We start from the raw sequence: 24,302 nt of genomic DNA on the forward strand, positions 1-24,302 counted from the left end.
TTTTGAAAACTATAAGCCTGAGCATGCAAGCAAAGAGCACTTCCTGAGTTGTCTGAGCATCCTCAACTCCCCCTGATGCTGGGGGAATCTGGTGCTCTGCTGGCCCTATTTTTATGTCCAATGATTTTTATTAATAACTTCTAAGCCTGGCACTTGCTAGCATTCTTCACATGCAACTTCCGTCCCCTTCCAATAGAAGCAGATTCTAGGTATTTCATGTTTTCTTTTTCAGCTGATTTGAAGCAAAATTGTCTGACAAGCAAGAGCTCGTTTCATGGGTGTTTGAGAAACCTTAAGCTGATTAAGGGCCAACAGGTAGAATCCTATGACTTCAACCAAGCCTTTGACCTGCGTGGCGTGTTTCCTCATTCGTGCCCTGGGGCTGAGCACTAAACTTCAGAGAAGGATTTTGGGATCGAGATGGGTTTTTAAATTTCTTAATGAAGAGGTGATTTTTTTTTATGAGAACCCCAGGGGTCTGTTACTTTCCAACTCAGGACAAATATGTTTTAGAAGAAGTTCTGTGCTTATATTTTTTAACTAAAACTGTTTTATACAACCAATACCTCTGCTAAAATGTTAACAGCATTAATTGGGTATTTTTTCTTTTTTGGAAACTTTATTAATCAGTGTTTACAAGGCGTGTTCTGTTTGCTTGACAGTATTTCGTTGTATTTTATATTGGTCTTTTATAATAAAAATAAATTTGGACCAATATTCATTGTATTATTTCATGTGGTGTAGTAGTTGTACATTTTAATTGTAAGAAAAGAACCAGCTACTATGACGTGCAATACACAAGAAGATACAGTCATCCAGCAGAAGGCACAGGAAGCTAATGGCATAATTGTGACGATATAAAGCAAATAATGCTAGTATATAGAGTGCGACTTAACAGATGACTGGAATCCTCCTATTTATGTTTTCTCTTTCATATTTGTTTTCTCTGTTAGCTTTTATTCCATTCCATTTTGCTCAATACCAAACATTTAAGGTTCCTGCCATCCCTTAGTCAGTATAGAAGGGGAGTTATAGATTGGCTGAAATGTCACATGGTCAGTCGGTGCACAGGCAGCAACTGCATGGTGTGGAGAAACGTGCACCATACTGTGCATGGTAAACCAGACACCTCATTTCCCATGCCAAAGGGAACAGAGACTAGGTTCTGCATTTCAGGCAATGGTGTTGAATACTAATCCACATTGAACAGCACAGCAGCTATTTCCTTTGGAAGCCAGTGTTGGGGTTGGGGGTCCATATGGTGCCTTGCAACTCCGCAGATCTTAGGCTGCTGAGTAAGTCTGTACTTTTTGAGTGGCCCTCTCACACCTATGGTTTGCCTAGTACTTTGCTTATGTGTTGAAGCAATGGGACCTAAGCTGATGTTTTTGGGATACCTATTCACACTAACCTAAGCAGAGAGAACCAATTAATTTCACTGACTAGATCACTGAACAGTCATCAGATGGTAATGACTTGTGATTCCCAGGATCATGGGCTTTGCTCTCAACCATGGATCTACTGTAGATATGCAAGCTTCTTTATTATGTAACTCTCCTTTGTATTGTTTAAAAAAAATCTTTGTTTGCCTTCTAACATTTTGTTTGGATTTCTCCTTATTCATTTTGGGCCTAATTCTGCCACTTATTTAAACGTTGGTGAAAGCCTGACTCTACTGAAGTCAATGGCCAGTGAGGCCAGGATTTCAGCCTGTTAGCAATATCTTACTCCCTAGGTAGTCCAATGGGACAGTTGTGGAGCAGAGCAAGAGTCGGCAACCTTTGGCAACTGCTGGCAGGCCGTGAGACATTTTGTTTAGATTGACCGTCTGTGGGCATGGCTCCCCCTGCAGCTCTCAGTGGCTGTGGTTCACCATTCCCGGCCAATAGGAGCTGCGGGAAGCAGTGGCCAGCATGTCCCGGTGGCCCGTGCCACTTCCCGCAGCTCCCACTGGCCGGGAACGGCGAACTGCAGCCACTGGGAACTGTGGGGGGCTGTGCCTATGGATGGTCAACATAAACAAAATGTCTCGTGGCCCGCCAGGAGATTACCCTGATAGGCCATGTGGCAAAGGTTGCCGACCCCTGGAGTAGAATATTTCTGTACTTTAGAAAGGGTGGCAGAATCAGGCCCTTTATTATTGTACTAAATTTGTCCATGTAGTTCTCTAAGTGCCCTCACAAAAGGGCTGCTTTTAAAATAAAATTGACTCGTTTCCCAAAATCCTGAATCACCCATTTCCCAGGTAACCATGTATTAAAAATGCAGTGAGAATTTTTCTGAGAGGGTTAGTTTACATTGTTTTTATTTTTGTCATGGATAAAATACAATGTACATGTTCTACATTACAAATACACTACTATTCAGAGAATGGAATTTATTGTAACAAAACAGTCAACATTCTAACAAGGAGAGGTAAGGAAAAATATACATACAAACATTTGATTCACCTAATGGCATCATATTATTTTCCAAGGGAATGACCTATTATGGAAAACTGCCAAAAAAAAAAAAAAATCTGAAACAGTTAGGGTTTCTAAAAACTGATCTCTTACCTAACATTCAAACCCCTCATGATTCACTACAGTTGTTTTGAATCTGACCAGATATAAGATCAAAGAGTGAGGCAACATGTCTGGCGTACAATTTCTTTCTTAGCAAGAAATACGTCATCCTGTTTTTTAAAACTGGCTGATTTCCAGATCTTGCCCACTGAAGGGAAACATTGTTAACGCAGCAACATCAAAGGCTGCGAGGCAAGTAGAAGTAGGCAATGCTACTACTAAGGAAGCTTTTGGAATAAAATGCTTCTAAGCCAGAATATTTTTCCTGGTAAATGCACTGAGGTAGTTTACAGTGTATATACACATTATAAAGACATTAGCAATATGAAAAGGAGTGGGATTGTTCCAATATGTTTCTAATAACTACTTCTTACATGCCTATAGCTAGTGTGTTGATGTAGAAAATGATCTTTTTGCAGCCCATGGAGCATGTAAACACTAAAGCATCTCTGGAGGTTGTTGAATAGGTTCTACTCCTAAACATGTTCAGGCCCTTATTAATATTTCACTGCACAATTCTGTTACCTAACAAACCAACATGTAACAACTTTGAATGAAACTGCTGCTAACTGAAGCAGAAATCCAAAAACCTAAGCCAACCTTTTCAAACTGGTAGGCCTAATGTCAAGACCACATGTTTGAACATTTTGGCTGTAATATTTATTTTCCTGTTAGCCAATGTGGCCAATGTAAAACTTGTAACATAAGTAACAACAATAACTTTCAATAAATATGACTTAGGTAATTAGTTCCTTCTCTCCTTCATGTCAATAGGAATTTTAATTTTTAATTCAATGACAGCAAGATTTTGGCCCTATATTACCAGTCTGTATACTGTTCGTAGAGTCTATTCCAACTGCTTATACTTATGTGCTATGCAAGGATTAAAGTGACAGTTTTAATTAAAAAAGTAATCATTCCAGTATTAAAGGATGAATTTACTTAAATCAAATTTGGCTTTCCTCTGTCCCTATGCGAAGAGGGGAAGTGGCTAAGGTATTCCAAGCAGCCTTCCTTCATGTGTAATGTATAGCAGTATTTATTTTAGCAAGATTTCCAGTGGAATCTACATTTGAGAGTCCAAAACGTACAGAGTAAGTTACAGTCTGAATGCTTGGGGACAAGGTGGAGAAGTTAAATGTGTTTGAATATACTTCAGAAAATGTTATCTTGGGTTCTACATTTTAAATTATTTATCAGATGTGCAGGATTTCTGTGAAATCATAGAAACCCTTTCAATGGTAATAAATATAATATTACTTTGAATGGGAAGAGCAGTATATAAGTACAAAGGATTTTGCACATAAAATCCCTAGGAGCTATTTATCCTTTTATAAGATATGTTTACAACTCCTGTTCCGCTCACAGGGGCTGCATGCACATATCTGAGAGCAGAATTTGACCTTAACTAATTCTTATGCTACCCACCTGAGAAGAGTATTATTAGCCCTATTTTATAGTTAAGACCATGGGGGCAGAGGGATTAAGTAACTTGACCACAGAAGGAACCAGTGTAAGAATCCGTACTAGAACATTTGAGCTATTAGTCTTGCAAACCACTGGCCTACATCTCTCATATACACATGAATAAAAAGTTGTGAAAACAAGAAATATATTGTTTTTATTACAGCTGTGCTAGAACTAGCCTAGCTAGAATTGGGTAGAGATTCATATTATGCCCTGGAGCTGAAGGAAAGCAATTTTGCAAAATTTAGGTGAGGGTACCCAATGTTGTTGTTAAATTTTATCCTACCTGTAGCTTGAAGACAGGAAACCAAATTCTGCCCCCTATATGCTCAACTCAAACAGTGAAATATTCCATATGCCATAGGTTGGCTTCGCTTACTAAGTACCACCAATAAGGTGGCATGGGTGTAGTGGAGGGCAAGATATAGAGTAATCTGAAACCTAGAGTAAGGTTTCAAAATATATAACAATAGTAATTACACAGATGTAGCAAACCATCACAAGCTACACGCTCTTTCATCAAGATAAAGTACTTCACATTTATTTGTGGGCCACAGTTCGTAACAGTTATCCATTGCTACCTCATGAATGAAGGATTATTTCTCTCCATATTCCTGTGGCCAATTCACGAAGAAGAAAAAACACTGACGTGGTGGTCATACCACAGATGAATTTATCATACAGTAAATATGCCAATGGCAGAAATATCCCTTGTTAAATTTGAAGGATCTAGAACTTCCTGTTTTTGCAGCTTGAGAAATAAATTCTTGATTGCTAGAGCATCACCACATCTCTTCTTAGCAAATGTGCAAGCATATGTCTATGCATGCAGTAGGGTACAGCCTGATCATGCCTAGCCAGCTGGAGAGCTGTGAGCACTGCTACTGACTGGCTAAGAATTGGGCATATTCTAGTAAATAAATATGTTATACTGGCTCCCCAACCCCATCCAGCCTGTTTGTTTGTCTTGACCTATTAAATCTCATCTTTTAAACTGTACGCAATTTGCAGCAGGGTCTGCTATTTATTACTTGTTTGTACAGTGCCTAGCACAGTGGGGGGCCAACCTGCTTGTGGCCTTTAGGAACTACCAAAATAGCAATGTTAAATAATAATAAATCCTACTTGTCATCTGGAACAGCCTTCCACAGGGAGTAGTGGGGGCAAAAGACACATCTGGCTTCAAGACTAAGCTTGATAAGTTTATGGAGGGGATGGTATGATGGGATAGCCTAATTTTGGCAATAATTGATCTTTGATTATTAGCAGTAAATATGCCCAATGGCCTGTGATGGGATGTTAGATGGGGTGGGATCTGAGTTACTACAGAGAATTCTTTCCTGGGTGTCTGGCTGGTGAGTCTTACCCACATGCTCAGGGTTTAGCTGATCGCCATATTTGGGGTCAGGAAGGAATTTTCCTCTCGGGCAGATTGGCAGAGGCCCTGGGGGTTTTTTGCCTTCCTCTGCAGCGTGGGGCATGGGTCTCTTGCTGGAGGATTCTCTGAACCTTGAAGTCTTTAAACCATGATTTGAGGATTTCAATAGCTCAGATATAGGTTGGGGGTTTATTACAGGAGTGGGTGGGTGAGATTCTGCAGCCTGCGTTGTGCAGGAGGTCAGACTAGACGATCATGATGGTCCCTTCTGACCTTAAAGTCTACCACTCTAACTCTTCTTCTTCTCCATCTCTATGAAGAGGAAAAACCTAAAACGCCTGCCTCAGTACACAATTGTCAGACATGATCTTTCTTCTGAACACTGCTGACAAGACTAAAAACTACCTTACACGTTAAACTAAACTAGACCAAGGAAAAACAATTAGTCTAAAAATTAGAAAATACTAGGTTTTGGAGAAAGAGTAATGTCTGTAAATGGCCCCTTTAAGACATTCAGCACACATATTAAGATAATTATGCAGAAAACATTTTAAACCCATGACTAGTCAGTGAAAACTAGTCAGGGGAAGACTAGTGTCTGTCTCAGAGCCCCATCACTTTTACATGTGTGTATACAGGAGGGAAGGAGGGAGGGAGGACGTATTGTTTAATTTGTGAGGCAGTGGTGCTACAAATAGATTGGTACATGGTCAACACTGGAGAAAGATGTATCAGAAGGCTGATACCGGTAGTAGTAACATATACAGTACAACATACATAAACAGTATGTTTGTCTTTACACAGTAGTTCGTTCTCCTCCGTATCAGCTACTAATGAGGAGTGAGTCAGCGGCACAAATATTGTAACAATGCACATTTTACATTATAAACTGGTTTGCTTTTGACAGAAGGGTTCGAGTTTATCACATAAACACATTTTGGCACGGCTGTCAGTCCAGCTTCCATAGTCCATGTTTAATAGATGTGTTTCCCTTCTTGCATACCATGGTGATTCCTTTGCATTACCTTGCAGTTGGTAGCATTCACTACATTCTTGGATGTCATTGTGTTATCTGTTTATAAAAATGTGTTTTCTCAGCATCAAGTCAAGAAGTGAAAAAAAAATACTCTATTCCACAGGTTGTGTCTAAGTACCTCTGTTCCTTCCTCCTTCACGTCTATTGAACAACTGGCACAAATATAATCCATGTGAGAGTGTCACCATTGTATAATGTTCCATAAATTGGAGTAACAGCTCTCAAGACCTATTCGGTATATGGAAAGGCTCAATGGTAAAGTACGTTGGGAGGAATATATATAAAATAACAAATGCTTTGGTTTCATCTGTGGCCAGGTCTTCTTGAGCTGGAAGGCATCATTGCCATCTTTTTGGCTTTTTTCCAAATCACTGAGGTGTGATGTCTTTGTAAGCTTCAACTTGATTTTGGTTTTATCACCCATTCTGCTTGAGGATTTGCACGGTAAACATCTAACATATATGCATCTGGGTCCAAACAATGCAGTCCTGAAACAAAAATGAAGAGTAATTGTTCATACGTTGTTCTCGGTATGCTGATAAATCCAACAGACCTAGATTTTCAAAAGTGTGCTTGAGCAAGTTTCCAAACTGCACAGAAGCAAGTCAGGTTTTGTGTGTGCACATTCCAACTTGAATGTGCATGTAACAGGTGGCTTGGAGGGCTGGGTGGCCTAAGGGCTAGAGCACGTGGCTCTCAGCCCCATTGCTTGGTTGGAGAGACACAGTCTTTAAGGCCAGGGGAGTAGGGGAACCCAGGTCCACCCTCTCCACCAGGTCCCAGCCCATGGTCCTGTGTACATCAACTCCTGAATGGAGGGGGGGGGAGAGGCTCCCAGCAGGGAGTCAAAATCCACTGTCCTGGGTTACTTGCTATCAGTCTGTTCAGTTTGGGGCGTTGCCCCTCTAGTCCAGTTTGCTGGGCAGCTTCCTTTCTGTAGGTCCTCTTTTGGGTGGTGCCTTGCCACAGTCCCAGGCTTCCTTGGGTGAGGCATCTGCATGTTGGTGAGAGCAAGCCCCACAATGTCTCTGGGGATCACTCACTCAGTTACCTCAGGTGCTGGAGGCTCCTAGGTCTCCTTTGCCGTCTTCCTTGGCTGGGGAGACAGTGCTTACTCTCCACTGGCTGCCTTGGCTGGCAGGCCAGTGTTCTTTCCCCTCAGACTGGGAGGCAGCTAGCTTCTGCCTCTTCCTCAGTCAGCCCTGAACTGAGCTACACTCTTCTTTTCTCCCTCTCCAGGCCTGGCACTGGCTGCAGGTCTAATGGGGCGGGGCTAGCTGGGCCCAAAGGCTCTCTTTAACCTTTGCTGTGCTGGCGGGCAGTGTCTCTGCTTTATCATAATGCAGAAAAGGATGTTTCTGCAAATCTGCTCTACATTGTTTCTAATTAATGATCAAGCTACTGACACTTGCTGGTGCTCCTGGAAAATTCCTTGCACTCCATTTAGTTATACACTCAAGGCACCAGCATTGTGGCTTCACTATAAACAGTGACCATATTGTTGTCATGAACATAATTGTAGGTGTCCTTACTCTGCATGAATCTCTCAGCTTAGGATTGTAACCAATAACCTTCCTTCTTATCTCTATATGTATATATTGTTTCTTACTGGCATTGATTAAAAAGAAACTCTATGGTGCAGATATACTCCCATCTGGGTACGAACTGCCTAAGCAAAGATTTACAACATAGTCCAAAATAATCTTTAGTAAGAAGGGAGAAAGGAAAACAACGTAGTTGTATAATATTGAATTAAAAGCTTTGTTTCTTGGCCTTTTGGGTAAGATCACATTTAGTTTCAATGCATTGTTACTATCATATTTATTCTAAAGGTTGCTCAGCACTATACAGAACATGGATATAGTTCTGCTCCAAGGAACTTACAATCTAAATAAACATAGGCACACAGGGAGTTGTTGAATTCCTCCCAGCCACTGCATTTCTATCTCAAGCTTTGGGGAGGGTCTCACTGAAAGGCATCAAGGGAGAAATGAGAGTTGAGAAAATATTTAAATGTAGGGGGGGAATTTGCTGGCAAGCAAGGAGAAGGGTGCTCTAACTATTGGGATTACATGGGAGAAGGCATGAAGAAGGTGTGAGAAAAGTAAGAAAAGGTCAGGTGAACTTGGCAGGAACACAGACATTGACTAGGGGTCCTGCGGCAATGTCTTTATCAGGTTGTTATAAACTGAACTTGGTCACTGAACCTTCTCTGAAGCCCTTGAAGTCAACAGGAATCTTTCCATTGACAACCGGGCTTTGGATCAGACCCTATATCTTGCCCTTCATTCTGCAGATGGACTGCAGTATAGAAGATTCTGTTCTGTAAAGATATCAAACAAATGGAGTTATTTCAAAAGAATTAAGAAATTTAGAATTGAATTTTAAGAATAATGTTTACCTATGTTTCCTCCAATTTCATATAAACGTTGGATCTGGACTTCCGTGTTCTTTGACGATGCATGGCTATCATGCAGAAGAAATTGAGTTTTAGTCTTTTATAGTATTACTGTGATTGCATACATTGTTTATGGTATAATGGTCATTTTCAAACAAGGAATTCTATAGATCTTGTTTCAGTAGTGACAAATTTATGTACTCAATGTAAGCATTTATACCTCATTCAGCACTATAGAATATTGTCTGCAGAATGGGAAGTATATTATAGTAGCAGAATTAACTATAGCCTATAACAGTGTTCTCAATCAGGGGTATGTGTACCCCTGGGGGTACAGAGTGGTCTTCTAGGGGGTACATCAAGTTTCAGCTCATCTAGATATTTGCCTAGTTTTACAACAGGCTACGTAAAAAGCATTAGCAAAGTCAGTACAACTAAAATTTCATACAGAGAATCACTTCTTTATAATGCTCTATATACTATACATTGAAATGTCAGTATAATATTTATATTCCAATTGGTTTATTTTACAATTCTATGGTACAAATGAGAAAGTAAGCAATATTTCAGTAATAGTGGGCTGTGACACCTTTGTATTTTTATATTTGGTTTTGTAAGCAAGTAGTTTTTAAGTGAGGTGAAACTTGGGGTACGCAAGACAGATCAGACTCCTGAAAGGGATACAGCACTCTGGAAGGGTTGAGAGCCACTGGCCTATAAAAGGCCAGGTTCTGCACCAATTTTTACCTTGTTAAATTTCCACTAAACTCAATAGGATTATATGGGGTGTAAATTAGTGTGGAACTAGTTTATCTGTGACTGGTGGTATATAGTATGCCAGGCTGGTGGTATAGTTATTCTGTTCTTAAAAGTGGTTTTAAAAAGACTCTGGAAAATAAAAATGTTGTTTGGAACAACAAATGCATTAAAACGATGGCAGAACACAGAATATACTACTATTTTAGTTTATTTTTTTCTTCTACATAAAGCCTTTTGGCCAATTCTGCCCTCAGATATATGTGCATAAGTGCCATTGAAGGCAATGGAATGCACACATCCAATTGATCTCTTATTTTGCATTCTATTTCTATGATTAGTTTTAGAAGTCTTAATATATCAACAGAGTAACAAGGACAATTGCCATTTCACATGATTATGATGGAGAGGGTTGTTATCATCTTAGAACTGTAGTTGTAGAAGTTGTTATGCTAGCTATAACTAGCGAACCCGTATCATCAATACAACAAAGGACTACTGCAGGCAATTTACGCCAGATTTATTTTAAGAACAGAACTATGTAATAGCACCAAAGGACTTTGCTAAAGGACTTTCAGAATAGGTCTAGCAGACTTCCTCTTGCTCTACCTCTTATAAATATTGTTACGTTGTGCAGTCTATATGGTTTTATAAAAACATGATAATAAGTGAATATAATGTAACTAGGATATGCTTCATGCAAAAGGTCTCTTGTAAGGTATCATTACAAAGCTCACAATCTACTGAGTGTGATCATCCTATCTGTAGAAATGTGCCACTCTTGTATCTAAAACTAGAAATATAAAACGTAACTCTGAGGGCCTATTGTAATTATGTAAAGTGTGGGCCATTAATGACGGTTTGGAATCTTGATGACTCCCATTAACCAGGACCATTGTCTGCAAATGGCTGTGTTTACCTGTTAGTCTTCCTGTATATGTGTGTGCTGGCAAGTGGGCAATGAAGTCTTGCAGTGACATGTGATCATGTCACCTGAACTGGAATCCATCTTTAACCTGGTGCTTTTCCAGTGGGGGGCGGGGTGGAAACCCAGAGGGACAAAGGGTTCCCGCCTTATGCAAAAGATATATAAAGGGGTGGAAGAGAACAAAGGGGGAGGGGAGCCATCATGAAGAATCCCCTAGCTATCACCTGAGCTGGAACAAGAGCTGTACCAGGGGAAAGAATTGTGCCCAGGCCTGGAAGGTGTCCAGTCTGAGAAAAAGCTTACTGAAGCATCTCTGAGGGTGAGATTATCTGTATTTAGTTTGATTAGACATAGATTTGCGCATTTTATTTTATTTTGCTTGGTGATTTACTTTGTTCTGCCTGTTACCACTTGGGACCTCTTAAATCCTATTTTCTGTATTTAATAAAATCACTTTTTATTTAGCAATTTACTCAGAATATGTATTAATACCTGGGGGAGCAAACAACTGTGCATATCTCTCTATCAGTGTTATAGAGGGCGAACAATTTATGAGTTTGCCCTGCATAAGCTTTATGCAGGGTAAAACGGATTTATTTGGGTTTAGACCCCCTTGGGAGTTGGGCATCTGAGTATTAAAGACAAGCACACTTCTGTGAGCTGTTTTCAGGTAAACTTGCAGCTTTGGGGCAAGTGATTCAGACCCTGGGTCTTTGTTGGAGCAGATGGGAGTGTCTGGCTCAGCAAGACAGGGAGCTGGAGTCCTGAGCTGGCAGGGAAAACAGGAGCAGGGGTAGTCTTTGCACATCAGGTGGCAGCTCCCAAGGGGGTTTCTGTGATCCAACCCGCCACAAATACTAAGATTGGTATTCATTTACACAAATAACAAAAGCATTAACGGTTGCATTCAGATTTAAGACGATCTTTCCAGCTTATAACTGGAGAAAGCCTAGAAAAATATATGTTTCAGCACAGGCATAACAGAAGCCACACTGATTCTGTATAGGTGCCAGTTATTAAGTAGAATTCGAAGAGCAGAAATCAAACATTCGAATTTTTTTATGGACCAACATTACCATAATTACTGTTGCCAGTGTAAAAAAAAGCATTCTAATAACATAATGGGGCCTCTGAAAAGCCTATTCTTTAATGACTGTGAAGATATTACTCCGAAAAAATAAAATGTTCTGATGTCCTCCTGCTTTTACCCACCTGTTTTCACAGTGAAATCGAGCCAGGATGTCTCTGGCTTTTGTTTGACTGTTCAGTTGAATTGCCATAGAAACTTTTGAATGCAGTGGAGCATAAACTCTTATCACCCCCTCGGGTATGTGAGTCTGCAGACACAGGGAAAAAAAATGACAGTTCTCTCATGTCAATATTCAACAGAGTAAGTTTAGTTATATATTGTCATAGCTCAGCTCAGGGGCAGTTCTTCAAGCACTTTCAAGTTTACTTTTAAAAATCAATGACATGGACTGCCTGAATCATTAGAGCAATAAATTTATGAGCTACAAATCATATATTTCATATAAACACATAGTTATAAATTTTATCTAACAAGGTAGTACATAAAGGTTATGCAGTTTAGCTGCCACACTGCAGCGTAAGCCCAGAGTTAGTAGAGTGTGTTAACCTAGGGCTTGATTGTCTACACTCATTTGTAACCCCAGGTTTGGAAATCTTGAAACCTGGTTCCCAGTCTGGGTCTCCAGCATTTACATCCATATCCCAGACTTCCTAGTGCCCTGCTACAACATGGCTGCCCTAGCTCTTAATTCGTGGTGCAGCATGGGAAAACACCAATCTTTACTGTCCAGAGGACAAGAAAATTGACCCCATGGGACTGAGGGATACTTTTGGTAGATTCCTAGAGCACAAGTTCAGTGGGACTGTGTCTACACTGCAAAAGCAATAGGACTTGAACACTGGGTTCCAGCTTGACTCAGGTTTGGACCCTTTATCCCCTACGGGGTCCTGGCTCTGAGCCCTGGTTTAGTAAAATTTGTATGTAGAAGGAATGGGGACTAATGACACCAAAAAATCAAACACCGTGCCATGTTTTATGTAAATACATATGGAATATACTACAATCCCTGATTTTTAATTGCAGTCAGAAATAAGTCCAGATGTTAACTGGGATCCCTTTAGCACGAACCAGTGGACAGGCAATTGTTTAAAAACTATATTATATACTTGAAAATATCTTTTCTTCCTTTCTAAAGAAGAAATTCCCCACAGGCAAGGACACTGAGTTCACTCTTTGCCCTCTCTACAACCTCAACAAGATCCAAGTTTATACACAGCAAAATAATAAAATCCCATATGGTTCCTCTTAATTGATATATGACCTTGTACAGAGTTCAGACCATCACTATGGAAGTTTACTCATTCTTCTATGGTTAATGGCAGGATAAATCAATTAGTAAGGCTTGCTTCCCAATTCTAATCTAGTTAATACCACCCTGAGTAGAGAACAATAGCAGTCTCTCAGCCACTTTTATCGCGGCATAATTTAGAACATCTGAAAGATGGTGTTTACGTTAAATGCTTTGAAACTGAACTCACTTATTCAACCATTATTCACCCCCCATTTTCCTTTCCTATTCCAATTACTTGGGAATGCCTATTCCCCGACTTGTCAGGTACAAAGACTTTTGCCATCTGCTGACCAGCCTATATTTCAGAATGCTAAAGGTATCTGGATGCCTTATAATTTTTCTCTCCCAGAATAAACTGTTTTTGTCCCATCACTTATAGTATAAACATAAGTCTAAAATGCAGTATCTTGTACCAACATTTAAAACAAATATGCCCCACACATGTATGTATATGTATATGCCATTCACAAAACACCTGTGTTAGTGCTCTCCAAACATCTGAGTGGGTAAAGGCTAATCAATGACTCATACATAAACTCTTCCTCATTTCTCTTCTCCAATGTCTACTCTCTCTGCTTCCCATATTCTTTTAGCATATGGCTACACTACAAAAATACCCTCGTGGCAGCGAGTCTCAGACTTACCAGGCTGAATAGAGCAGATTCTTGAACCCTGGGCTACAGCCTGAGACTGAACCTTTACACAAGTCTTTTTAACCCCATGATGTGAGTCCTGCAAACCCAAGTCAGTTGACCCACTCTGAGACTGGCTGCTATCAGTCTTCTTTTGCAGTGTGAACAGCTCCTTGATGTCTTTCCCTCAAACCCTAATCCTCTCTCTTGTTCTTCAAGTCTATGCCAGGGCTGAAGAGCCGTGGACCAGCTCCCCAATTCCTCCTCTGACAAAGGTCCATAGAGGAAAGCAGCTCCTCATTCTCCAATCTTCTAAATAGCAATGGAGGAGGCCCAAAGAATCCCTGGCCATGTAGTTTAGTACAGAAACAGCAACATGTTGATGCCTGCAAAGTACCAGGTGAGCATGACTACTTTGCTCAATGGTTTGTCACCAAGCAGTGAAACCATAGCCAACCAGACAAATGCATGGTTACACGGCAGCCCAGCCCAGATCCAGGTAAAGCTGATTTATTCTAAAGCAGGGCCCACCACTTAATCTACTGTAATTCCATGAATTGGCTGACTCTCGTCAGAGCACTCAGCATTCTGTTGCGAAGAGCAGCCCACGTTCTCTTTCAGAACGCATACTGTAAAACACAACTGGAGGAATTGGCCAAAAGGGGGTACTTTAGACCAATTCAGTTAATATCTTCAGAACAGAACTAATTCTAGTCAGAAAACAAGAATTCAACTTCATGAAAGATTCCGGGGTTTTGGAATTTGCTTTCATTTCATATCAGAACAAAAAAAGAGACCTTTTGAGATTTTTCATGAAAAAACATGAGAGAGAGACCCAATAGTCCTATGACTAGGGCACTCACCTGGAATATAGGAGATGCAGTTCAAGTGCATGCCCTGCTCTTCTACATTTGTAGTGAGTGCTCTAACCATTAGGATTTTGCCCTAGTGTCTCTCCCACTCTTGCCTATTGAAGCTGTCCTTATTTGGAGCAGAGACTTGAACCTGGACCTCCCACATCTTAGGTGAATGTCCTAACCACCAGGTTATTCTGGAGTGAGTTGTTTTCTCTCTCTCTTGTTTTGACCAGTAATTCCATCCTGGACCTGAGGCCTTCCAGAGAAAATGGCATTTTACAAGAAAAAACATTTTGTCAAATAATTCCCAATCAGTTCTACACAGAACCTCTATTATTTGTCTTAGCAACATATCAAGCCCAGGGAGCACAAGACCCAAAACAGCTTCTCGCACATGACAATCCAATTTGATTCAGGCTTTTCAGATTCGAAAGTTAAGTTTCCAAATCAAGGGTGTTTTTATTTTAAATGAAAACATTTTTCTGTAAATATAAAGTCTACTATTCTAACATCTTAACTCACATTGCTCCTCTCTGGTAAAACTTATTTGCCTCACAAACCCCCAAGGAACATATTATTGTTGTTATTATTATTTATCTGTATTATAGTAGGGCCTGGGAACCCCACAGTAAGTGTCCTGTTGTACTAGGCACTGCACAAAAAAGAGCAAAGACAGTCCCTGCCCCAGAGAACTCTCAGTCTCTGCCAGACAGGATGTAATAGGCAGATGGGGAAGGGGTGGGTGGAAGATGAGGTAGAAAATAAACAGTTTAATAGAAGGACAAAAGTGAGAGCTTGCCACTTGCCTAATCTGATGCCAGAGGGGAATGATTTGCTAGTTTCACAAAAGAGGTAGATTTCAAGGAAGGATTTAAATTGGATGAGGTAGCAGCTTTATGAAATTTGACAGGAGATTTTTCCCATGCATGGGCGAAAGCACCAGGGGGATTGAAAAGACTAGTAGACACGATGGAACTCAAAGCTGTCATTTAAAAATATGTTATGTCTTAATGCACCTCTGATCTTTCAGGTCTCTCTCGTTCCATGGTCTTCCTCCTCAGCAATCTTCTCACACCCTTGTCAAACATCATCTGTCTTTTGGTGTTGTTGATTGTAGCCTCATTCATCTTTCTCACTTGAGAAATCAGGAAGGACGGGACCTAGAGAGAGGAAGCCAAGGCTGAGTGTATGCAAAAGGATGGGGGAAAAAACCTTCCCCCCCCCCCCCCCCCCCAAAAAAGTGAATCCTGTTTATTCCCAGAAGAAGTACAGCATGGGCAAATTTCCCCAATATCACGCAGCCACCACTAGGGATGAAATGACAGTTCATTTTCCATGCCCATTCAATCTATGACCTCTCCGCTGAAGCTGTCAATAAGGATGCTTACTAATGCCAATTGTAATAGTATCTTTTAGATCGACCTTGGGGACTTGCATGTCCTCCATTACCATAGTTCCTGAGCATCTCAGATCTTTAATGCCATCCTCACAACAACCTGTGAGGAGCAGAAGGACTATTATCCTTGTTTTACAAATGGGGAACTGAGGCACACACAGACTAAATGTTTTCCCAAGGTCAGACAAGCAGTCGATGGCACAGCAGGGACTTCCTGGGTCCAACACTAATGCCTTCACCACTGGGCCATCCTTTGTCTCCTAGAAAAGGAAGTGAGACCGCCAGCACATTCACATAGGCCACCAAAAGCCATCAGATGGTAATGACTTCTGATCAATATTGACATGGACTGGATTTGAGTGAGTAGCCTTGAAATGAACAGCTCCATCCAGTCCTCAAAAAGGTTAATAAAAGAATGACAAGCCAATGAGTAAAGCTGACCTCCATTTTCACTTCCTCCCTTAAGTAATACACTAAAAGTGAAGTCTCACACTTGCTATGTAGAAGTAAAAGCACAATGTTACCCTGCACGTATATGGATGTAAGTAAAAGAACTACCAAGTTTGAAGACATGAAACAACCACTTCCGAAAATGGTTTACAAACAGAATTTTGTACTGACTTAAAGCTAGCTGGTGCTTACATGAATCTAATCACAGTATATTAATGCTCTCCCTTTGAGCAAAATTCAAGCTTGCATAGCAGGCGAACACGAGGCTAATGGACCAAAGCATTGTACAGAGATTAATTTCACCATTGTCAGTTGTGTGTTCCAGGCAGAAATTGCTGCATGTTTCCTTGTCTCTGTGTGGCTGCTGCAGTCAGCTCTGAAACCTATAAAAACAAATATGGGAACCAAAGCACATATACTGTAGTCAGCATTACTCACTGTCCACAGGATGTCCTGGTACTTAATTAAAAGTCTCACTATGTGTGCCGTAGTGGCTGCTGCTTGCATCTCTTTTTGGTTTGCATGTTTGCCTTTGTAGATGAAGACGTTTGGTGCAACAATCATGGAAACATTCCATAAGTTCATTTTGTTTTTCCCTTCATTAGCAACTATCTTCTTCAGGAACTGCAGAAAGGCCTGGGAAAAGCAGCGCCACTCATACTCAGTACAACGCATCATGAACTACAACATGAATACAACATTTTCAAATCCACAGTGCACTTGGCTAGAAAGCTGCAATCTCTCCCCTTGGATGTGGTACTTAGGAAAGCGATCTATGCATTTGTGTCCTCCAGATTGGACTACTACAATGTGCTCTACTTGGGTCAGTCCCTGAACACCACTCAGCAATATCTCTTACATCAAGTATATATCATGAATAGATCTCATCCAAAGTCATTAAAGTCAATTGGAGGCTTTCCATTGACTTCAATGGGCTGTGGATTAAGCCCTTACTTAGCAGTGCTTCCTGGAGAGAGCATATTGCATCTCTGCTCTATAAATTATGCTATCTACTATCTGATCTCCACATACAATTCAAGATGTTGATTTTGATCTACATGTCCTACATTGTTTGTGTCCTGATTACCTTAATGACCACCCCTCTCCTTAAGTACCAACCCTGCACTTCTGGGATCATAGAAGTAAAGAGTTCTCAGCAGTGGGCTTCAACTCTAGAAACCACTGCTGCATGTCAATGCCAGTATCAAGGGCAGTTTGTTGCCCTTTTGGGCGCAGTGCAAGAATCATCATTTTTTTCAGGCTTTCACTTGAATGAGTGCACTTGAGTAGGCTGAGGTTTTGTTGTTACTGAGGTTTTGTTGTTTGTGGGGAGTTCTTTGGGGGATTCATTCTGCCAGTTTGTTATTTTAGAACGTTATTTAAACAACTGCCCGTTACGATAAACACATTTTTAGAAACTCAGAAATGACCCCACAGAAATTGTGTTGAAGACATTTCTAAATTAAAACAATGCAAATTGTTACAGGTGGGAAAGGATAGGAACATTCATTTTTTACCTTTAGTATTTCTAATTCTATTTCATTTAATAACTTACCATCAGTAATTATTAGCACTATTGGCCCATAGACTGCCCTGTGAAACATTGCTCATGGATATGGATTTTGGCCAAATACTATTATTAATACTACCTATTTCTTATACCAAAGTGCTTTGCAAAGGAGGTCAGTATCATGATCCCCATTTTGCTGACAAAGAAACAGAGGGACAGGGAGATGAAATGTCTTGTCTGAGGTCACCCAGTAGGACAAGGACAGTTCCAAGAACGTAGCCCTACTCAGCTGGCCATGGAGTCCTACTAATATGTAGTATTGGGAACACATGATTATAAACTATGATAAAAGAAATCCACACACTGAAATGTAGACAAAGATGTCAACATGAAATAAAACTGGAAATAAATGGATACATAACTTGTAATTAGCAAACCGTCAAAGAGAACACTCTGCAAAAGCCCGTAGTTTGAACGTTATTGATCCAAACTATCTGGCAAATACCTGCCAATAATTAATACATTTAAAAAAAAACATGTCTGTGAATCCTTCACTATTAAGCAAGGGGCTACATCCATAACAGATATTATTCCTAATAAATATCACAACCAGCTGTATTCCATTAGATGTTCGCAGAGAACTGTAGAACTTTTCAGAGTGATTACAACAAACCAACATGAATATTTTTGCGGGGGAGGTGTCTGATAATTTGCTGTTACAAACAAACCCTGACTCTCATTTAAAAGTCAAAGCATACAGATGCAGGAATCATCAAACAAAGCACCTACCTTGGCTGTATCCCTGTTGGCATCAGGCAACAACATGATCAACAGATGCAAAGCTTGTAACTGTAACTTGACCTTGGAGACTTCTAAGAATATAATAATTAATATTTTAAAAGTCAGAATTACCATTAGCTTTGTGCTAGAAAGAACTCTGAAATGCATGGCGAGGCTACTTTGCAACTACGCCAACAGTGTAACCAGGGCATAGAGCTCCTCTATCAAACCCCTCCCTTCTGTTGATTTAGGGAAATGCTGCTTGGGAATGGATGGCATATAGTTACCACCACAGGATCAGGGAGGTAGTAAGGTCACTTTTTCACCCACCCTCTTGAGTTATCCTGTAGCTGTGCATCTGGAACTTTATCTCTGCTTTCACCTTCAACTACTACAGGGCCATAAAGACAAACTATAGGATTACATTTAAAGGGGAAAGGTTATACTGAGAAATGATGCAGAGACTTCTTTTGTAGATGGCAAGGTTCCTTGCTGCAATAAGTGCTGAGAATCCCAGATGCTGCTCTGATACATGGCATTCATTTCTTCTTCTAAATTGAACGTTGGCCTTTCACCAGAAATGTCCTAAGTTTAATGGGTATTTTTTTCCTTACATGTCGTGGACCTGTAATTATAGTGGACTAATCTGGGCAAATAGGAAGAAAGAAATGTAATGATACAAATGCACAGAACTTTGTTTTCATCTCCAATTCTGGTTTTACCGGGTGCAGGGATCTTTAGAAAAATCTCTCCTCTTTGGGGAGACATTCCCTGAATGTCTGGGTCACATCAGGCTTAAATCCTTTAGTGCTGGCTACTGGCCAATTCCTCTTTGATGTCACTGTGGGATTGCCTTGTATATCAGATCACACTTCTATAATATAGTATTTCTCAGTTTCAAGATGATATGGCAAAATTTATTTTCAGGATAGTTTCAGACTAACTTTGTTAAGTGATCTATTGAACCCAGCTGTCCTTAGATTGTGGATTGATTGTTTATCCTTCTTTTATTTTAATTTCACTCTTGTGCCTAGTCCCAAATCTGGCTCTCTATAAAAATGTATAGCATGAGTGTAGATTTCTAAGGGCCAACGTGCCTTAAAGGCAGTTTTCAACCACTATGTGCTTGCAATGTTTACAACATTCTGCTTTAAATAGCTATTTAACTAGTACATCTATACGTTTAGTCAAATATGCCAAGTACTATTTGAAAAGAAAGCTTACAGGAAATCAAAATGGTTATGACATACTGGCAATCTCTTTTCTCTTCTTTAGCTCGTTTGTATTTTTCATATATATCCATTTACACTAATTTCTTTCAACTTACTTTCCACTAGTGTGATGAAGGCAGGCAGATATTCTACAGTGAAAAGGGGGCTTGGGAGTTCCCTTATAAACATCTTCAGCAGTCCTGCTGCATCATTGTTTCGTACTTGGTTCCAGTCAAATGTGTCTTCATGAAATTTGATTTCAATTTCTTGACGGAGATTCTGCAAGACAAAAGAAAGTGACTGATTTTAATTACAGCTTCTGATTGGTGAGCTTTATTTCATCTCACAAATGCCAGGAACAACAAAGAAAGCTTTGTGAAGTATACAATTTTAAATGGAACAGTTATTTGAACAAACATTTCTACACCATTTTTTGTCTTCTTTATTTAAAACACACTTAAGAGGTTTTAACCCTTACACACAAGGGACTAGGATATTCTTCCTCAAAGTCATTTAATCTGCATGTGTTTTGTACATGCCAGTAGTTCCCATTAGAGAGACCAGGTGGGTGAGGTAATATCTTTTATTGGACCAACTTCTGTTGGTGATGGAGACAAGCTTATCGGCTCTTTCATGTGTGGTTACAATTAGGCTGTTTTTTGGCAGACAGAAATCCTTGCTTTTCTTCTCTAGTCTTTTTAGATAAGTGCCAACTTGTTTGATCAATTTTAAGGACCTATATGGTACCAATTCAGTACTCTGGCACAACGCTGGCCAAAACCTGCATGCAGGTAAAATAGTTATTGTATTATCCTGGCTTCCCACTTAAACCAATTGTTTTCTGGCATCTGTGCTTCAGAACTAGGGTCCAATCAGCTTTGAAGTCTAAGTAGTTAGAAATCCCGTATGTGTGTGTGTGTGTGTGTGTGTGTGTGTGTGTGTGTGTGTGTGTGGATGGTGAATATAAAGAGACTCAGTAGGGTACCAAGTAAGAACAGAATTTGGCCCAAACTCTGCATTACAGTTTGGAAAGTCCAACCTCCCCGCAAAAAACAAACAAAAAAACCCCATCTGATGTGTTAATAAGATACAGGGATTGGGACGTTAACACCTTACATTGCTATTCTCCATTGATAGCCTGAATGTGAAAAAGTTCTAAGTGAAGAGGAACATTTCACTGTCTGACAGTGCTGAAGACAGCAACACAAAGAACTGCTAAATTGCCGCCTCTTAAGAGAACAAAAATTGCCAATATAAATTAAGAAAAAAAGCCTGTGTGTTATATGAGGGCCAGTACTAGCCTACACAAAAGAGACTAATTTAATTTTCAGTTAAACAGATTGTTGCTCTACTCAAAAGCTAGAAAGGAAAGCTTCTTAAAATGATATTCCAAAGAAGGCCTTACAAATGGCAGTCTGGTTTGTACCTTTATCTCCTGAAAATGGCCTTATCTGGCTGTAAGAGTTTCACTATTTGTCTTCTCATTCATAATCTTCACATTTAAAATGAAGTAGCTTTTCTAATCACTCCTAGCTGCTTTTGCCTTATAGACACAAAGAGTGTCGTTGATTTCAACAGGACTGTTTATTTGAGCAGGATTTGGCTCTATATTTCATGTGCTGGTTTTTAATCAAGTTTTCATCAAATCTGCATTAGCAATAGGCAAGAAAATATTCAGAAAGAAGAGTTGTTAAAAATAGTGTGCTTAACATGCCTCACATCAATGGAAGGAAATTACATATCAAATATCGTTATATATAATGAAGTGAAACTGTTGGCCCAAAAGGAAATATAAAGTCATTCAGGATTTGGTGTATAGTGTTACAATACCATTCTTAGTAGCACACTGTTTTTGCTGCATTCTCTGCTATCTCAACCTTCTTTACAGTCACATCCCTTGCACCAGGATTAAATACCCTGACTGAGAAGTTTAGAGCAAGGCCCATCACTTCATTATAACCACAAGGGAAGAGAAAAGGCTTTCAAGATTTTGCTGCTTAGTATTTCAAGAATGGAAGGAAAGTCCCAGAAACAGAGAGAACTGAGAGGCGAGACATCGACTTTCTACATATATATACTTCATTTCTGTGTAATTAGTTTTTAGAAATATATTCTTGTAACAGTCTTTTTTGTTTGTTTTTTCATTTTGTTTCTGAGCTTACAAGAGGGTAGCTTAACATACATTTTGGTTCAGTACATACCACATATCTTAGAGGCAGAGGAAAACTTGTATTTATTTCTTCTTTTTTTTGTTATTTAAAAAAGTAACTTTTAAGCACCTCCATATGCCTTTCATTTTTTAAAACAAGAACTAATGTTGAGTTGGAATGCCCTCAAATCTTCATGTCATAATAATATACGATGGCTTTGAAGGATGAAATCTGGAACTGCTTAGGAAAAGCTTTCCCTCTGTCCCTTACAGGTTGACTTGTTCGACACACTTAAATGAATAAAAACTCAAATAAAACACATAACATCGTTCATGTGGATGTTTGACTTACCACCCGGTATAGGAAAGTCAGACACATAGCAAAAGGGATTCTCTGGGTACAGGTCAGAATAGCAGAACAAGACACAGTGTAGTATGTGCACAGACTACAAAAGCTAATTAACAAAAGATACAAAGCAGCCCTGTCACATCATGTAGAGTTTCTATGGGGTTTATGTACAGAAAAAGTGAAAGAATAAAAAAATATGTATAGTGATGGAAATTGAAATCAGGAAGCTGTAGAGTCTCTGTTCAGGCTCGGGGCTCAATCCTGGAAGGTGCTGAGTGCGCTGAAAACCTAATGAAGTCAGGAGGAGTTGAGATGCTCAGCACTATAAAGTGCTCAGTACCTTGCAGGATCAAGCCCTACTATGGCATTAGTTATCTTCAGACATAAATTTGCAGGGCCCTATCCAAAGTAAATATTGTGAGGCCCCATCTGATTCCCTCTACACCAATGAAAGGCTCTTCCCTCATCTGCATAGCTCCAACAAACAGCTTACCTTCTGCAAACTCCTCACTTGTTTTTTTAAATGTGAAATGAACTATTTAGTGTGGAAGTATCATAGAAGCATATCATTATTATACAGATCTCTCAGGCAAAGCCTCCTCTTGTCACATATTTTATTAGCTATTACTAATCACGTGACCAAACCAGCTAATCAACAAGCAGGATTCTCCAAGATTCTGAAGCACTCTTGTTTTACGCTGGGCAGATGTCACAGTACTGGGAAGCCTAACTGACTGTATGTAGAAAGGTTATTTTTCTTGCTAGTGGAATATTCAATTATAGCCAGGGGAGCAGGAATCATTTAAAAATGTATAAACCAAAGAAAAAAAAATACAAAGATATTTAGTTATTAATGCCAAGCAAAAGGGAATGATTGTACAGGAATGAGAACCAACTACTGGAGGTTTTTCTCATTTAATGTTCTCTCATTTAATGTTCTGAGTGCCAGAGCTACTGAGCATTGCTTTGTAGTCATCTCACCAGACACGCCAAACCTGTGAAAAAAAACGCAGAAATTGGGCTTGTTTTTGGCTTAATTGGCTTGTGAGTTGCTTGTTTGCTAGTTTTTGGCTTTTAGCTTGTTTGGTTTGTTGCTTGTTGTAGCTTGTTGCTTCCTTTTTTGATTGGCTCCCAGGAAGCAGGGACGGGGGGAGAGAGTCTGGGTGCACAGTGGGCTGGAGTGTTGGGGTTCTTAGGGATTGGCTTGTTTTGGCCTTGTTTTGAAATGGAATTAGCTTGATTTTTGGCTTATTGTGAAAGTTGGGGTGCTTATTTACCGCATGAAAGTTGGCAACTGTGCATCTCACCTGTAACAATATGTTGCAGTATATTATTCAGTCACTAGAAAGATGTCTTTGTGTACTGTATAGAGTTCAAGGCAGGTGGGGCCTCTGGTAAACAAGGAAGACAAAGCTAGAACTTAAGCTGTGTGGAAGCCTGTTTGTCTCTTTAGTTTGTTGCTACTTTCTTTAATAATGGCCTTGTGTTTAAGATGAACTGAGAGTCCACATACCATGACATCACCCACAACACTCAGACAAAACCTCACTTTTCATACCATAAGACGGATGTATTAATTTACAATAAGCATTACAGGAAGGCATGTATTATTATAGTCTACTTGCTAATAATATGGTACATATTAGGGGGGCAAACGTAAAGCCACTGACTGTCGCAAGCACAGGCCAGTGGGCCCATCCTACTCATATGTGCTACAAAAATGGAATACTTCATTTCGTCAAACTGAGCAGCAGGACATACTTCTCACAGTTCCAAACGTGGGACCCCAAAACTCCAATCAGAGGACAAATGAGTCATAATATTACAAGAAGCTTAAAATTATGTGGAGTCAGATCTTTAGCTTAAATTCCTTGATAGCCTCAATCTAGTGACTCAGTATTTCTGAAATAAGTTAAAATAAAAGAAGTGAGATCACAGCAATTCTGAGTGACAAGGAGGTCAGATAAGTTCTAAACTGAGGGGCCTCCCTCACAGGTTTAGTGGAGGAGAGCTGCATTTTGAATCCATGTGTCCTCTAAATAAAACATCAGCCCATGCCA

At 39.8% G+C, this 24,302-nt stretch overlaps 2 protein-coding genes across 10 annotated transcripts in view; one reads left to right on the forward strand and one right to left on the reverse strand.

The window, feature by feature from the left end:
* The window catches only part of LAMA1 (laminin subunit alpha 1), a 144,579-nt gene extending 143,862 nt beyond the window's left edge, over window positions 1–717 (forward strand). The window contains exon 63 of the mRNA XM_034762645.1: window positions 233–717. Coding sequence (XP_034618536.1) covers window positions 233–393 — 161 coding nt within the window. The 3' untranslated portion in view covers window positions 394–717. The remainder of the gene's footprint in view (window positions 1–232) is intronic.
* A 4,876-nt stretch (window positions 718–5,593) lies between these two features.
* ARHGAP28 (Rho GTPase activating protein 28) overlaps window positions 5,594–24,302 on the reverse strand; it is an 89,886-nt gene continuing 71,177 nt past the window's right edge. For all 9 annotated transcript variants that reach the window (XM_034762647.1, XM_034762646.1, XM_034762650.1 and 6 more), the window contains 7 exons: window positions 19,861–20,023; window positions 18,543–18,625; window positions 16,682–16,879; window positions 15,414–15,557; window positions 11,740–11,864; window positions 8,847–8,911; window positions 5,594–6,933 (listed from right to left, as the gene is read on the reverse strand). In XM_034762647.1, coding sequence (XP_034618538.1) covers window positions 6,842–6,933; window positions 8,847–8,911; window positions 11,740–11,864; window positions 15,414–15,557; window positions 16,682–16,879; window positions 18,543–18,625; window positions 19,861–20,023 — 870 coding nt within the window. In that variant the 3' untranslated portion in view covers window positions 5,594–6,841. The remainder of the gene's footprint in view (window positions 6,934–8,846; window positions 8,912–11,739; window positions 11,865–15,413; window positions 15,558–16,681; window positions 16,880–18,542; window positions 18,626–19,860; window positions 20,024–24,302) is intronic.

Source organism: Trachemys scripta, chromosome 2, assembly GCF_013100865.1.
Source record: "Trachemys scripta elegans isolate TJP31775 chromosome 2, CAS_Tse_1.0, whole genome shotgun sequence".
Classification (NCBI taxonomy): Eukaryota; Metazoa; Chordata; order Testudines; family Emydidae; genus Trachemys; species Trachemys scripta.